At 38.1% G+C, this 15,647-nt stretch overlaps 1 protein-coding gene across 2 annotated transcripts in view; it reads left to right on the forward strand.

The window, feature by feature from the left end:
- TRAK2 (trafficking kinesin protein 2) overlaps positions 1–15,647 on the forward strand; it is a 274,016-nt gene that overhangs the window by 150,378 nt on the left and 107,991 nt on the right. Inside the window, exon 4 of one of the 2 annotated variants that reach the window (XM_053698700.1) lies at positions 14,643–14,705. The exons of the other annotated variant lie outside the window; for it this stretch is intronic. Coding sequence (XP_053554675.1) covers positions 14,643–14,705 — 63 coding nt within the window. The remainder of the gene's footprint in view (positions 1–14,642; positions 14,706–15,647) is intronic. 2 annotated transcript variants of the gene reach the window in all.

A 15,647-nucleotide genomic window follows, 5' to 3' on the forward strand; every position in this document is an offset into this window, starting at 1 on the left:
CACCTTTTGTAGATATTGAAGCTGTTTTTGTGGTTTGGAAAGCAGTCTGCCATTCTTGATGCGTTATCTCAGTCTGTAGTTCCTTCTACCAAGCTTTTGTATACGAAGGTAGAGTGTATGAGTCTTCATTTAGCAGAAGTTTGTACGTTATGGATATTGCATGTGTCGTGGGCGTGTTTCGTAGGCATATGCTCTTGAATGGGGTGGGTTGCCTTGTGAGGCTATGTTTGTATCTATGTGTCGCAAGATAATGGTTTAATTGTGTGTGTGAGAACCAGCTCATGTTTGTCAGGCATGGTTTCCACTATCACATGGTGTGCCTTAAGTTTGCCCCCTGTGATTAATGTTGCAAGTGTCCAGTTTTTAAAGGGTGTTTTTTGATCTGTCTCTTTCTCTGTATGATTCCATGGTACTATAGCGTTTTGGTAAACAGGCGTCGGCGTAGAATGTTTTGATGAGATGTTCGTCGTGGTGTGTATAATCTTGTCCCAAGTTGTGTAAAAGTCTATAAGCAACAGGTATGTTGTGGTTACTATTGGTCGGTCTTTCTCTGGGATCCAGACTTTCAGACCTGCGTTCCTTGAGTTCAAGATGTCAGTCCAATTGTACCCACTTTTTGTTAGGGTCATTGAAGCACCAGTCAATGAGTCTGTGTAGAGTAATTGCTTGTTTGTATTTATGAATGTTGGGTTCTCCAAGGCCTCATTTGTCCCTTGGTAGATAGTGTTTTCCTGGCTACTCTAAGTCTAACGCCCCCCCATATGTACTGTTCCATAATATTTTGTTGCTTGTGTAATTAGTTTGATGGTAGTGGGATGGGTGTAGTTTGAAGCAGGTACAGCAATCTGGGGAGTACATTAATTTTTACTACGTTGATCCGCCCCACCCAGGAAATCGATTTTGTTTTTCCAGCTGGACAGATCGGTAACTAGGGTATGTTCTAGGGATTTATAATTTGCTTGGAATATAACTTTTGGGTCCGAGGAAAGATATATTCCCAGGTATTTCATTTTAGTTGGTTGTAGTCTCAGGGGACAGCCCTGCAGTGCCATGTCTAAGTCTTCTGTGTTGTATGTAATGTTCATTTAAAAAAAAAAAATCGGAGTTAATGAACATTAACTCCGATTTTGTTACATTAAGGTGGAAATTAGAGAGTTGTCCGTAATCTCTGAAAACGGTCATGGTTTTGGTCAGGGAGGGGTCAATATTGGTCAGGGGTAGCAGGATATCGTCCGCGTATAGCGCCAATTTGTGTTCGCACAACTTAGTGGGTATCCCTGAAATTTGTATGTCATCCCGAATTCTCTGTGCCACAGCTTCTATAGTTATAGCAAAGAGAATTGGTGAGAGGGGGCAACCTTGCCTTGTACCATTTCTGATAGAGAATCTATCAGACAGGAGGCCATTCACCTTAACTCGCACAGTGGGGTTTCTATATAATGTGAAAATTTGGTTTACAAATATTTCGCTAAATTTCTTTTTGATTAGAACCGCTCTTAAGAATAGCCAATGTAGGTGGTCGAAGGCTTTTTCGGCATCCGTCGAAACAAAAACTAGGGGTACATTGCGGTGTTGGGCATGTGTTCGGCAAGAACTCGTTAATTGTGGTTGCTAAAATTTTGGCATATTTTTTGATGTCCAAGACCTTGTTAATTCTGGTTGCTAAAATTTTGGCATATATTTTGATGTCCAAATTCAAATGGAAATGGGGCAGAAATTTTCTGGTTTGTCTGGGCTTTTTTTTCCTTTTTGGGAAGTACAGTGATATTTGTCTCTAACATTTGGTTTGTGAAACCACTTTCTTGTAGCAACAAATTGAATAGGGATGCTAATGGTGCTAATTAATGGTGCATGTACGTCCTTATAGTATTTTATTCCTAGCCCGTCTGGCCCTGGACTTTTGCCGTTTGGCATGTTTTTATGGCTGTTTTAATTTCGTCGTTCGTAATTGGCATGTCTAGGGATGCAGTGTCTTCCGGGGATAATGTATGTAGGCGCACCTCATCTAAATAACTATTTATGTCAGTTTGTGTGCTGTCATTTCTGATATTGTAGAGTTTCTCGTAATAGTGTCGGAATGTCTACGCTATTTTCTTGCTGTCTTTTTCCGTTTGGCTTGCCGCGTCTGTTATATTTTGTGTGTGTGTTTATACGTATTTAATTGTTTTCGTTTTAGTGCTTTGGCTAATGACGGCCCTATCTTATCATTCATGTCAAAATATTTTTGTTGCAGTACTGAGGCCTTTTGTTGGTAAATTTTAGTGAAATGGTTATTCAGGTCACTCCTAATTTTGGTCAGTGATTCTAATATAACTGTGGAGGTGGGGGCCTGTTTACTTCCCAGTATCTAATTTGGGATAGTGAGAAGTTAACAAATTGCTGTCTTTAATTTTCCTCGCTTTATACTTAATGAACTCATCCCGCATCACACATTTGTGGGCTTCCCATACTGTGGAGGCGGATATGGTGTCCGAGGTATTCTCCTCAAAGTAATGCCCTAAAGTCACGTCTACTTCTAATTTGATTAGGGGGTTATCTAACACATACTCATCTAATCTCCATAAAAAGGGGCGTGTGGGCATGTCTGGCCAAGTTATCGTGCATGGTCTGACCATGTGATTGGGAGTGTGCTGGAGCTCTTAACCAAAGATAGCCCCAACTGATCCGCAATGAGATAGTCTATCCTAGTGTATGTGTGATGAGGGTGTGAACAAAATGTGTAATCTTGCACACCAGGATTCAATTACCTCCATACATGATGTAGTTTTAGCAGTTGAAGCTGAGCATTTGTGGCTTTAATTACTTTTTGTGGAGTACATGTCTTGCCCATTGAGGTGTCCCATGTAGGGTCTAATGGTAAATTAAAGTCTCCTGCCAAGTATAGAATACCTTTCGTGTGTTCGAGTAGTAGTTGCTCAACTTGTTTGAAGACTATATTCTGCCCCTGATTAGGAAGATATGTTTGCTAGTGTTACATATGAGTTAAATAGTAATCCTATGACTATTAAGTATGAGCCATTAGGGTCTTTACTTGTGATGGTTGGTTTAAAGGGAATAGAGTTTTTGATGAAAATACCCACTCCGCCTTTCTTTGAGTTGCCTGAAGCTAGGTAGAAAGTTCTATACCTGTAGTTTATAAATTTGGGCTCTTCCTTTTTTTAAATGTGTCTCCTGCACGTACAGGATGTCCCCTGCTTCCTTGTGTAATTGATTAAATGCAATAGATCTCTTTTCTGGGCTATTAAGCCTCTTAGCATTAATTGAGATTAGCTTGAGTGGGTGTGGTTGCATCCTCCCCTAGTCTGTCCGTTCTGTGTAGCGTAATGTGGGGGTGAGGAGTATGTTAAGTTATAGCCTGTTGTGTATTGTGTTCGAATCAGGTGGTGAGTCTCTCTAGGGTGTCTTGTTTCCCTATTTCCTTCTAGGTATCTGTGCACTCGCTGTTCTGTAATTTGTCGGTTATGTTCTATCAGGTGATAAGTAAAGTGTAAAAAATAGCTCAGGAACCACTATTCGCTAACCAAAAAACCTAACGTGTGACAGATATGAACAGTATGAGTAACGTAGCAGTAAAATTAGTATCACAAGAAATTAAACAATATAATAGACAGGGTAGTATCCCCGCCTTCAAACAAAACATTTGATATGTTAACATATATTTCTTTCATGTAATTAGCAAGAGTCCATGAGCTAGTGACGTATGGGATATACATTCCTACCAGGTGGGGCAAAGTTTCCCATACCTTAAAATGCCTATAAATACACCCCTCACCACACCGACAATTCAGTTTTACAAACTTTGCCTCCCATGGAGGTGGTGAAGTAAGTTTGTGCTAGATTCTACGTTGATATGCGCTTCGCAGCAGGCTGAAGCCCGGTTTTCCTCTCAGAGTGCAGTGAATGTCAGAGGGATGTGAAGAGAGTATTGCCTATTTGAATACAATGGTCTTCCTCTAGGGGATCTATTTCATAGGTTCTCTGTTATCGGTCGTAGAGATTTCTTCTCCTACCTCCCTTTTCAGATCGACGATATACTCTTATATACCATTACCTCTACTGATTCTCGTTTCAGTACTGGTTTGGCTATCTACTATATGTAGATGAGTGTCTTAGGGTAAGTAAGTCTTATTTTATTATGACACTCTAAGCTATGGTTGGGCACTTTATATGTAAAGTTTTAAATATATGTTTTAAACTTATATTTGCCATGATTCAGGATATTCAGTATTCCTTCTTTCAGACTGTCAGTTTCATTTTTTTGGGAAAATGCTTATGAAATAATATTTTTTCTTACCTTAAAAATATTCAAATTGACTTTTTTCCTTGCGGGCTGTTAGGCTCGCAAAGGCAGAAAATGCTTTAATTTATTGCGTCATTTTTGGCGCGAACTTTTTTGGCGCAAATTTTTTGTCATTTCCGGCGCCATAGTTGACGCCGGAAGTTTGTTCATGGTTGCGTCATTTTTTGACGCCAAAAAATGTGGGCGTTATACTTAGCGCCACTTTTTTTCACATTATTTAAGTCTCATTTTTTGTTGCTTCTGGTTACTAGAGGCTTGTTTGTTTTGCATTTTTTTCCCATTCCTGAAACTGTCATTTAAGGAATTTGATAATTTTGCTTTATATGTTGTTTTTTTCTATTACATATTGCAAGATATTTCAAACACTGTTCCTGTATCAAGAAATGCTGAGGGATTCCTGTTGACTGATATCAGTCCTACCAAAGCTAAGTTCATTTATTTTAATGTTATGAATGTTTATCTTTAGCTATGGTTTGTAATAAGTTATCATAATAAACTTTTACATGCAGAATCCATTAGTATTTATGCTTTATATATTGCTATTCTTTTTACATCTTATGTACAAGATATACTTAGAAATTTATAAGAATATTTTTCTGATTCTATTTTAAAGGCTTTGTCTGACATCCCGCCTTCTAATAAAATGTTTAGGTCTTTTTCAAACTTCTTTTTTAGTTGATGAAGTTTCAAATGACCAACAATATAATGAATTATCCTTCTCTGATGGTGTTTTTTCTCATTCAGAATTTTTCTTCATCAGATATTGACACTAACAAATCTACTTTTTTATTTTTTAATAGAGTACATTTGTTCTTTGTTCAAAAGGTGTTGATTATTTTGGATATTGAAGTAACTAGTTCTTTTGATTTTAAAGACTAGCTAACATTTAAATTCTGCTTATTTATCTTCTGTGGTTTCTTCAGAGGTTTTTTTTTCCAGTTCCCGATACTAGGGAATGGAATAGGCTGAGAATTTTCTTTTAGTCCTTCTTTAAGGTTTTTAAATTGTATTCTTTGCCGGCAGTTAGTTTTCAGTTTTGAGGAAAGATTCCCCAAGTGAATGGGGCTATCTCTACTCCTGCTAAATATACTATTATTCTTATAGCAAATAGTATTTATTTAAGGAAAATTATTTTCAGGTACTTTTCTTAGACCTGTAATTTATTTGGCTGATGTTGCAATTGCTTCATCTTTCTGGTTGGATACTTTAAGATCAAGTATCGGATTATGATTTGTTTAGCATTGTTAAAAGGACAAAATCTACTCCTCTTTTGAAGTTCAGACTAAGTGCTATTGCATTGTCTTGTTATCTTGCATTTGTTGATTGTGCAAGTCCAGTGTGTTGACTGGTCCTTTAACTTGATTAACATGCTAATAATTTCATTTGTGTTGTCATTTTATTAAATATTTTCGCAAATGAGGTTTAATCTATGTCTTTAGCTATTTTAGCTAGAAGAACTTTGTGATTTCAATCTTGGAATGCTAATTTGATTTCTAAAATCCATATTTCTTTTTTTCCAAGATAATTAATTATTTGGTTCATAATTGGATTCAATTCTTTAACTGTTACTCTGGGCTTCAAGATTGAGTTCTAAGACTAAAACGTTTAGCTTATATTAGTTTTCTGTTCTTACTAAGGAATGGAATCCTGAATTCTTCCCCAAGTAGCATGTTTATAATTGGAAGTTTTTTTCTTTATTCAATTAAGCCTTTTAAAAGTTCAAAGTCAGCTCCCCAAATTTGCTTGTAGGTGCGGTTATTATTCCAGCTTGGCTGGTAAGGGGCAGGTTAAGACTTTTTTGAAATTTGTTTGGTTCTATTCGGTCCAAACTTCTTAGACTTTGGGTACAGAATAGGATTCAGAGTAAAACCGTCTGTGAGAAGTCTTTTTTCTCTATCATATTCCAGCTATTCCAGTAAGACTAACACTTTCCTGAAGTGTGTTTCAGACCTATATGTTTTGGGTACTGGTGAAGTGCGGCTGGTCACCCGTTGGGGCTCAAGCGCTGCTCAGACCTGGCGTTTTCTGGGGTATTTATTCCAGTTTCATTTTAGGAACTGGGTTTTGGGGTTTTATTCAAGACTATTCATTGTTCCAAAGATAGAAAATCTTTTTGACTTGTCATAAGTGTACCATCTTTTAGAATGGTGTTTATATGGTCTATTCTGCCTTTTTGGTCAGTGATGGCATTATTTGTTTACAATAGATGCATATCTTCATTTTCTGTTTTCATTCAGATTATTTTTTGAGATTCTCTTTTTTTGACAAGCATTACCAATTTGTTGCTTTTCCTTCTGGTCTAGCGACAGCTCTAAGAATCTTTTCAAGGTTCTCAGTGTTCCTTATTTGGACGGTATCGTGGTACTGGCTCAGTCTTTTCGTTCTGCGGAATCTCATACGATTCAACTTTGTTGTTTCTTCAAGACATGGTTAGAGGATCTTTTTATCAAAAGCTCCTTGATTCCTCACACAAGGGTCACCTTTTTTAGGTTTCCAGATAGATTGTGTCAATGTTATTGTCTCTAACAGACAAGTAACAAGTTTATTGGGTTCCGTTTGTCGGAACCTTCAGTCTCTATTTCCTTCAAGTTGCTATATATGCATGGAAGTTTTAGGTTTCATGGCTGCAGCATTGGATTCGATTCCCTTTGCTCATTTCATAGGAAACCTTTCCAGTTTTTTATGCTGAATAATGGTGCAGGAATTCTAGGATATCCCTTTTTATATCTTTGAATCCTAATGTTTAACTATCTTTGATTCGGTGGTTAAGATCACCATCATTTAGTTCTACAGGTCTCTTCGGTTCTTTCAACCTGGACCATGATCTCTACAGGTTGGGAGGCTGTCTGAGGATCTCTCAGCACAAGGGGTTTGGAAATCTCAGGAGGCGAGATTACCATTTGATATTTTGGAACTCCGTGCATTCTCAAAGTTCTTCAGTTGGTTTCTTTTTGAAGAAGAGACGTTTATTGTTTTTTCAAACAGACAATGTCACAACTGTGGCGTATGTCAATCATCAGGGTGGGACTATCAGTCCTTAGGCTGTGACAGAAGTATCTCGGATATTTGCTTGGGCTAAATCCAGCTCCTATCTAATTTCTGTGGTCTTTTTCCCAGGTATAGACAATTGGGAAGCGGATTATCTCTGTTAATCAAGCTTTACATCCGGGAGAATGTTCTCTTTACCCAGATATGTTTTTCAATTTTTCAGATGTGAGGGCTTCCAGAAATAGATCTGATGGCATCTCATCTAAACAAGGAACTTCCCAGGGGCCTATTCAGGTCCGGGGATCCTCAGGCGGAAGTAGTGTATGCATTGACACTTCCTTGGAATTATCAATCTGCCTATATTTTTTCATCTCTGGTTCTTCTTTTAAAAGTGATTTTCAAAATCATCAGAGAGCAATCTTTGGTGTGGCTGGTGGCTCCAGCATGGCCATACAGGTTTTGGTATATGGTTCTTGTTCGGATGTCCAGTTGTCGATCTTGGCTACTTCCATTAAGGCCAGACTTTATATCTTAACATTCGTTTTTTTTTTTTTTCATCAGGAATTCAAATTATTATTTTGATGGTATGAAAATTTAACGCTTAGTACTTAGTCATATAAGTTTTTCTGACTCAGTGATTAATACTATGTTGCAGGCTCGTAAATCTGTGTCTAGTAGGATTTATTATCGAGTTTGGAAGATTTACATCTCATGATGCTCTTCTTATGAATTCTCTTGGCATTATTTTAGAATTCCTAGGTTTTTATAGTTTCTTCATAAGGTTTTGTCTGCATGTTCCTTGAAAGGACAAATCTCTGCTTTTCCTGTGCTGTTTCACAGTAAGAATTGCTAAATCTTTCTGATATTCATTGTTTTGTTCAGGCTTTGGTTCGTATCAAGCCTGTCATTAAGCCAATTTCTCCTCCTTGGAGTCTTAATTTAGGTTCTGAAGGCTTTACAGTCTCTTCTGTTTGAGCATATGCTTTCTTTGGACATTAATTACTTTCATGGAAAGTATTGTTCTTTTTAGACATCTCTTCAGCTAGAACATTTTTTGAATTATCTGTTCTTTCTTGTGAATCTCCTTTTTCTGATTTTTCATCAGGATAAGGTGGTTTTTGCTGTCCTCATTTCAACTTTTACCTAAAGTTGTGAATTCTAACAAGATTAGTAGAGGAATTATTGTCCCTTCCTTGTGTCCTAATCCTAAGAATTCTTTGGTAAGATTCTTACATTTTTTGGATGTGGTAAGAGTTTTGAAATATTATGTTGAAGCTACTCAGATTTCAGACGAACTTCTAGTCTATTTGTTATCTTTTCTGGTTTTAGGAAAGGTCAGAAGGCTTCTGCCATTTCTTTGGCATCTTGGTTAAAGCTTTTTGATTCATCATGCTTATTTGGAGTCAGGTTAATCCCCGCCTCAGAGGTTTACGGCTCATTCTACTAGGTCAGTTTCTACTTCCTGGACTTTTAAGAATGAAGCTTCTGTTGATCAGATTTGCAAAGCAATAACTTGGTCTTCTTTGCATACTTTTACTAAATTCTACCATTTTGATGTTTTCTCTTCTTCAGAAGCAGTTTTTGGTAGAATAGTACTTCGGGCAGCTGTTTCAGTTTGATTCTTCTGCTTATAATTTCAGTTTTTTTCATTATAAAAATTGAAACTTTTTGATTTGGGTAGTGGATTAATTTTTCAGCAGAATTGGCTGTCTTTATTTTATCCCTCTCTCTCTAGTGACTCTTGCGTGGAAGTTCCACATCTTGGTAATCTGCTATCCCATACGTCACTAGCTCATGGACTCTTGCTAATTACATGAAAGAAAACATAATTTATGTAAGAACTTACCTGAAAAATTCATTTCTTTCATATTAGCAAGAGTCCATGAGGCCCACCCTTTTTGTGGTGGTTATGATTTTTTGTATAAAGCACAATTATTCCAATTCCTTATTTTTGATGCTTTCGCTCCTTTCTTATCACCCCACTTCTTGGCTATTCGTTAAACTGAATTGTGAGTGTGGTGAGGGGTGTATTTATAGGCATTTTAAGGTTTGGGAAACTGCCCCTCCTGGTAGGAATGCATATCCCATACGTCACTAGCTCATGGACTCTTGCTAATATGAAAGAAATGAATTTATCAGGTAAGCTCTTACATAAATTATGTTATTATATGACCTGTTGCCATGCTTCATTAGCGAGAGTCCCCTTGTGTTGAGTGTGGACTAGCGGGAGACTGGCATGTGTCCCGTCCCCCCCCCCCGTCCCAAGGTAGTGTCCACTGTAAGAAGTTGTTTTGCAGAGTCCTGCTTTGTCGCTTCATCTGTTGAGGGCCGTGCCCTGTTTTGAGACAGTTTCTGTACAAAATGGCCATCCATCAGGTGGTCTTGGGCATTAATGTTTATCTGTAGAGCTTCACAGAAGTGGGGTAGATCCTCCTTGTTTTTGTAGATTGCTGTGGTGTCTCCTCTAGTCGCTATGATGCTGACTGGGAAGCCCCATCTGTAAGGTATTTTCTGCTCCCGAAGGGCGTTGTGATGTGGCTCAGGTCCCTCCTCTTCTGAAGTGTTGCGGGGCTCAGGTCCGTGAAGATTTGTATACGGTTTCCATCGTCTTGTTTTTGCCTTCAGTGTTTTAAGATTTCCTCTTTGTGTTTAAAATGGAGTAGCTTTAATATCACATCTCTTGGTGGGGCTTTAGGTGGTGGTTTAGCTCGTAGCGCTCAATGTGCTCTTTCAATGATCACTTCTGGTGCCCTGTTTTCCCCCTTTATAGTGCGGAGCAAGTCTTGAAGGCAGCCCTCTAAGGCCCCTGGTTGTATGATTTCTGGTATCCCACGCACTCAAAGGTTGTTCCTCCTGCCTCTGTTGTCTAAATCTTTCACCTTTTTCCATGGTTTCCTCCTGATCATATACCAGACGAGACATTTGCTGTATGTCATATGTCGTATTATGGTTTTCTTCCAGATTGGTGACTCTTTGCATCACCCTTGTCAAGTCTCTTATTAGGTCACCGTACCAATTTTTAACTTCTGACACAATCTCTTTGAGGTCATATTTTGGTGCATAGTGACTTTAGGTCCTCTTTTGTTATATTTGGTGAGTCAGACATCATGGATGGCAAGTTCTGTTGGCCTTCTGGCGGTGTATGGTTATTTGAAGTGGCAGGAGAGGGAGCTGGGTTAGCCTCAGTTGGTTTTAAGAATTGTTGCATCATTCTGGTGTTTATATTGCTGTCTCGTTTGTTGGGTTTGCGCCCGGGAATATCTTATTAGTATTTGTGGGGATATCGGGTTTTTTGCAGCAGTTCTGTGCTTTGTAACAAGGAGCTGTTGGGAGTCCTTGGGGAGGGGTGAATGTCCAAAATATTTAATTCCTTGTGTTGTCCTGTCCTCCTTCTGCCCGTCCCCTTAACTGGGTGTGTGGCAATCTGCTGGAGGTGTCTGTATATTGCCTTTCTGCAGTATAAGTGAAGAGGCTGTTCTGTGGGAGGGTTAGTCTTGTTTTTAGTTTGAAGAGTAACGTTTAAGTCACTTTTGCAGGTTGATAATGCCAGAGTCTGTTTTCAATCCCAAAATTAATAGCAGGTAGGGCCGGGGGGTCACGGCACACTGCTGCCCTGTTGATTACTCTTAGCTCTGCGTGTGGTGTGATGGAGTGGATTGAATTACTGCTTCATTGTATTATTGTGCCCCCTGTGCAACTCTTATTCACCTTACTCACTGTGGATGTTTGGCCCCAGTCTGGCTCTTATGTGCAGCTTACGAATCGTTTGCCCCCCAGCTAGGCCCGCTCTGTCTGCTCTGGCTCCGGTGGCCATTATGTTATGGCCTTGTCACGCGGCGTATGTCCTCAATTGGGCCGCCAGCTAACTTAATAGGGCTGCTTACCGCCGCGGGGTCCAGGTGTTGTGGCTTCTAATTTGCTCGGGGCTCTGTGGCTAATGCTGGTGTCTGCCCTTGTGATCGCTCCGGAGCTAATCAGGGCCAAGCTGGATTTCGCCCTGTTCTTGGTCGTGCTGCGTTTGAGTGTCTTTGCGGATGCATCGGCTCCCTCCGGCACTCCCCACCTGTGGTCGCCTGCTCCAGGGGTGTTCTGCAAAACTCGGGTGTGTCTTTTAAAGCTTAGGTCGGCTGTGGCTGTTGGGCTTGGATGGCGTGGGCCTAGGAGCTGTTTCTTTACACAGCCATATCGCTGAACGGCCAAGCTCCGCCCCCGTATGTGTATACATTTTTATCTTAATTGTAGGTTGTTAGTTGTGTTTAAATTTAAAGAATGAAAATAAGAAATGTAACAAGTATGTAAATCTAAAGGCAACACTAAACTGCTAATATGTCAAATGTAAATGGTTGCTTAGTATTTTATGTCGGTTACAAATGTAATATAGAGGCTGCCTTGTAATGTAGATGGCGTTACAGCTCTAATTGTGAATGGTGTGTATTTGAAAACCTTTTAAATAGCTAGCATTTTAAAGCAAGCGTGAATAAGAGTTAAGTATACCCAAAACGTTGCTTGATGTCTGTCAAATAAAGGAAAGTCATTATCTATAGTGCTGTGGACATTGTGTTTTCTATTACATCAATAGTTCTATAGAACACAGCACTAAATAACTGTCGGGTGTGTTAAAATACTTTGGTTAAATTTTTTTAACCAACTACTTGTAATTCCAGATCATGCGTTATTGTTGGCGCAAGGCTGAGCACAAGGCGATACACGCACACTATAGATTGCGCTCCACTTTTAATTTAAGGCCTATATTTTTTTTTAATACCAAGACAGTATTGTGCTATTTGTTTTGCATAAGACTTTAGAGTAGCCACTCAGCCATAATTGTCTAAAAATAGCTATCAACATTTTTTCTCATTGTTCTTTCATGTGTATCGATGCCACACCCTATTACTTGGCTGTGGATGTTGCTTTGTCTATACTTTGGATATTTATTTTTAAATGACACTTTCATTTATTTTACATAATCTAGTTATTCTGATTGATTTCCCTTTCATATCAGACATGAAGATTAATCACTGCTTTTTCTGATAAGGCACTCATGTTTATATCCCAGAGTTGTGTAAAGCTCAGTTCTCTTGAATTGGGAGGTGTGTCTAACATAACCCTTTACCCCAAACCAAGACACTTGAATTCTGCTGATTCAAGCTAGTATGTTGAAAACCTTCAGACCTTCTGGGTTTTCATAAATCTCCAGGTGGCACAAAAAATGAAGAATATTTCGGAAAGAACTTGACAAATGTGTCATATGCAAACAATTGTACTATACTAAAATGCCAACCAGCTGTTGTACCTCTTACCTTGTCATTTTATTTTTATTTTTTACTGTTAATCAGCATCATTTTATTGTCCTCGTCATATACCTAGTGCTATGGAATTTGGCAGTGCATTTATAAATAAAATATGATGATGATGAATGTTCCATTGCCCTTCACCTGATGGCCTCCTGCAACATTATAGTCCACCTACCACTTAGGCACAACTATATACCCTGCACCAAAACCCTAGTCTTCTGCACAACCTTACTTAAAGGGATTGTGTTACCCATAAGCTAAATCACTTGAAAGTGATGCAGTATAACTAAAAAGCCGACAGTGATATTCTGTATCAATAGTATGTTCCTTTAATTTCTGCCTACATGAACCATCTACATTTGTGTTTGTTGTGCTCATTAGTGCCTGTAACAAGCTGTAGGGACTGCAACATCTAGGGAAGGAAAAGAGGAGGTGAAGTACAAGCAGCAATCTGCCACTATCGTCTATTAGCTCCATACTGTTCTAAGTGAATAGTGAACATTTCCAGCATTGTGTATTAGAGGTGCACTGCAGATTCCTTGTAGAATTCTGACTTCAAACTAATATATTTCAGAACCTTTGTGAATGGTGCAGTAAGATAATGGTGCACTGTCTATGTATAAAGCTAGGCAAGATCCTCAGTTTAGTGTCTGTGTTACTCATTGCTCATGCAGTGTGAATTTTTATTTGCAAGCACCCACCATAACCGTGCCTGCAATGTACAGTGTGTATTGGAATTCTCCAGAACTCCTTGTGTAAATATCTGCAACTTTAACAGCAAGAGGTGGTGCACAGGTCATAATGATGCACTGCTCAGTGTTTTTCTGATCAGGGCAGGGCTCATTTTATGGCTCCTGATGCCTAAGGGAAAGTGTGCACATAACTCTTTATAACTTGTTAGCGAAACAACTTTACATTCAGACAGGGAGCTGGAGAGCAACATACACTTGCACCTAGTGATAGTTACCCTGTGGTACACACTGCACATCTAGGATGTAAACAATGGAGACTGATGAACTGGATATAAATCAAAATGAAGAAATCCTTGCTGCCTTTACACTACAAGGTGAGCATGCAAACCGCCTTGTTAGCAATGTTTCAGAGAAGAGATAAAGAACTGTAAGCTTTGTATTGTTGTTGTTTTTTTTTATGGAACCAAGGAACCAGATGAATATTGAGGAACAAGATGGCTATTTACTTTTTAGAAGCCAGGCAAGATTGTGTCTCTTAGGGCTCATAGACTTAGAATTTGCTAAGTTCAGGCTTACTGCTCAGTGTTTGTTTTACTGGTTCATAGGCAGCAAATCATTTTGAGAATGTCTGAAATCCAAAAAAAAAAAAAAAAAAAATCTTGACAGCCCATGGTATCCTCCTTAAAGTGTAAAGAAACATTACAATTTATAATTATTATTTTTTTACTCCATCATACATATCAGCAATTTAAGCTCAACTCCTGATATATAACATGGATTTATAATTATAATTTATTTAGCACTGCAATTGCAGTCAATGAAGTCAAATAGTATTTTGGTAGCCTAAAGGCCTGCATGCCAGCAAATTTTGTTATAAGTGCAATACGTTTGCCATCCCTGTAGTAGATGGACAAGTCATGTGAAGATATAAATTAGTAGCCCTAAATCTCTATAGAACTATATAGAATCATATGTTCTTAGGGCTGGTTAAACATTAAAGGAACACTAAACCTGTGTGCATGCTCACTTTCGTAACCATGGTTTGAGGTACTCATTTAGCATTATATGTGTGTTTTTTTTTTTTTTTTTCCAATAATTGTGCACATGCACACACACACAATTTTACTTTCTATATTATGCGTCTAAAAATGTTGGCATTGGTTATGTGTTCTTTGTATTTCTCATCAAAATGTTTTGCAGCTACAACAGAAACATTCTAGTGATTATTTATAAACCTACTTGTTCTCACTGTTTACGTCTTGGCATCTATGTGCACAATTACAATATAATGTGTTTATTTTAGCATTACAAATTGAGTAATGCAGTTCCACTTATTGCTCTATTTTACTTCTTTTCCTGCTATCCAAGCTTTTGTTGAACTTCCTTCCTCCTCGCTGGGTGAATCCTATAAATCCAGCCAGATTCCTTCAGGTAAATGTCTTTTTCTGTTATCACGTTTTTCTCACTTTCCTGAAGTGTTACCTTTTTTTCTTTTTTACTTATTCTCTTATTTCAGCTCTATACAGCTAGTTATGTGTTCGCATTTTAATAGCACTAACTATAAATAAATATATTTATAGTACACCATATATAGAGAGAATCCAAGGTTATACATGGTTTAAAATGTAAAGGGACAGTGATATCAAAATTAAACCTTCATGATTCTGACAGTATGTTTAATTTTAAGCAACTTTGCAATTCACTTCTATTATCAAATTGTCTTTATTCTCTTAGTGTGCATTGTTGAAGAGTAAACATTTAAAGACTCAAAAGCAGCAATTCACTACTGTGAGCTGAACACATCTAGTGAGCCAATGAGAAGAGGCATATGTGTAGCATAGCTCCCAGTAGTGCATTGCTGCTCCTGAACCTACATAGGTGTCCATTTTAACAAAGGAAACCAACAAAAATAAGCAAATTTGCAAAGTTGTTACTACTGCTGTTATAGCCATATATTATATTATAAGGAAGAAACACTTTTTTTTGACTGCTGTTCTATGTCACTTTGGTGAGGGATCCGACAATAAAAATGGGGTGAAACTGCACATAAGTGCTTACAATTATTATTATTAATATTTTGCAAACGTTTCCATCATCCTTATGAATTAACAGAATTTAAACATGTTGGTTGTTTTTGCCTGAAAGCTTTATCATGCTGATTGTATTATTTTCAACTAATACAACAGTATCCTGTATGTACTTCCTTCTGATGCTCATTGGCTGATGGGTACTTCCTACAAATGTTCATTAGTTTATAGGTACAAATACGCAAATTGGAAAAATTGTTTAGTACAATCTCCCGTTAATGACCAGCTGGCCCCTATGCTATGAATTTCTAACCAAAGAAGATCTAAGCTGTATCCAACTCACTAT

The sequence above is a fragment of the Bombina bombina genome, chromosome 1 (assembly GCF_027579735.1).
Source record: "Bombina bombina isolate aBomBom1 chromosome 1, aBomBom1.pri, whole genome shotgun sequence".
Taxonomy (NCBI): Eukaryota; Metazoa; Chordata; class Amphibia; order Anura; family Bombinatoridae; genus Bombina; species Bombina bombina.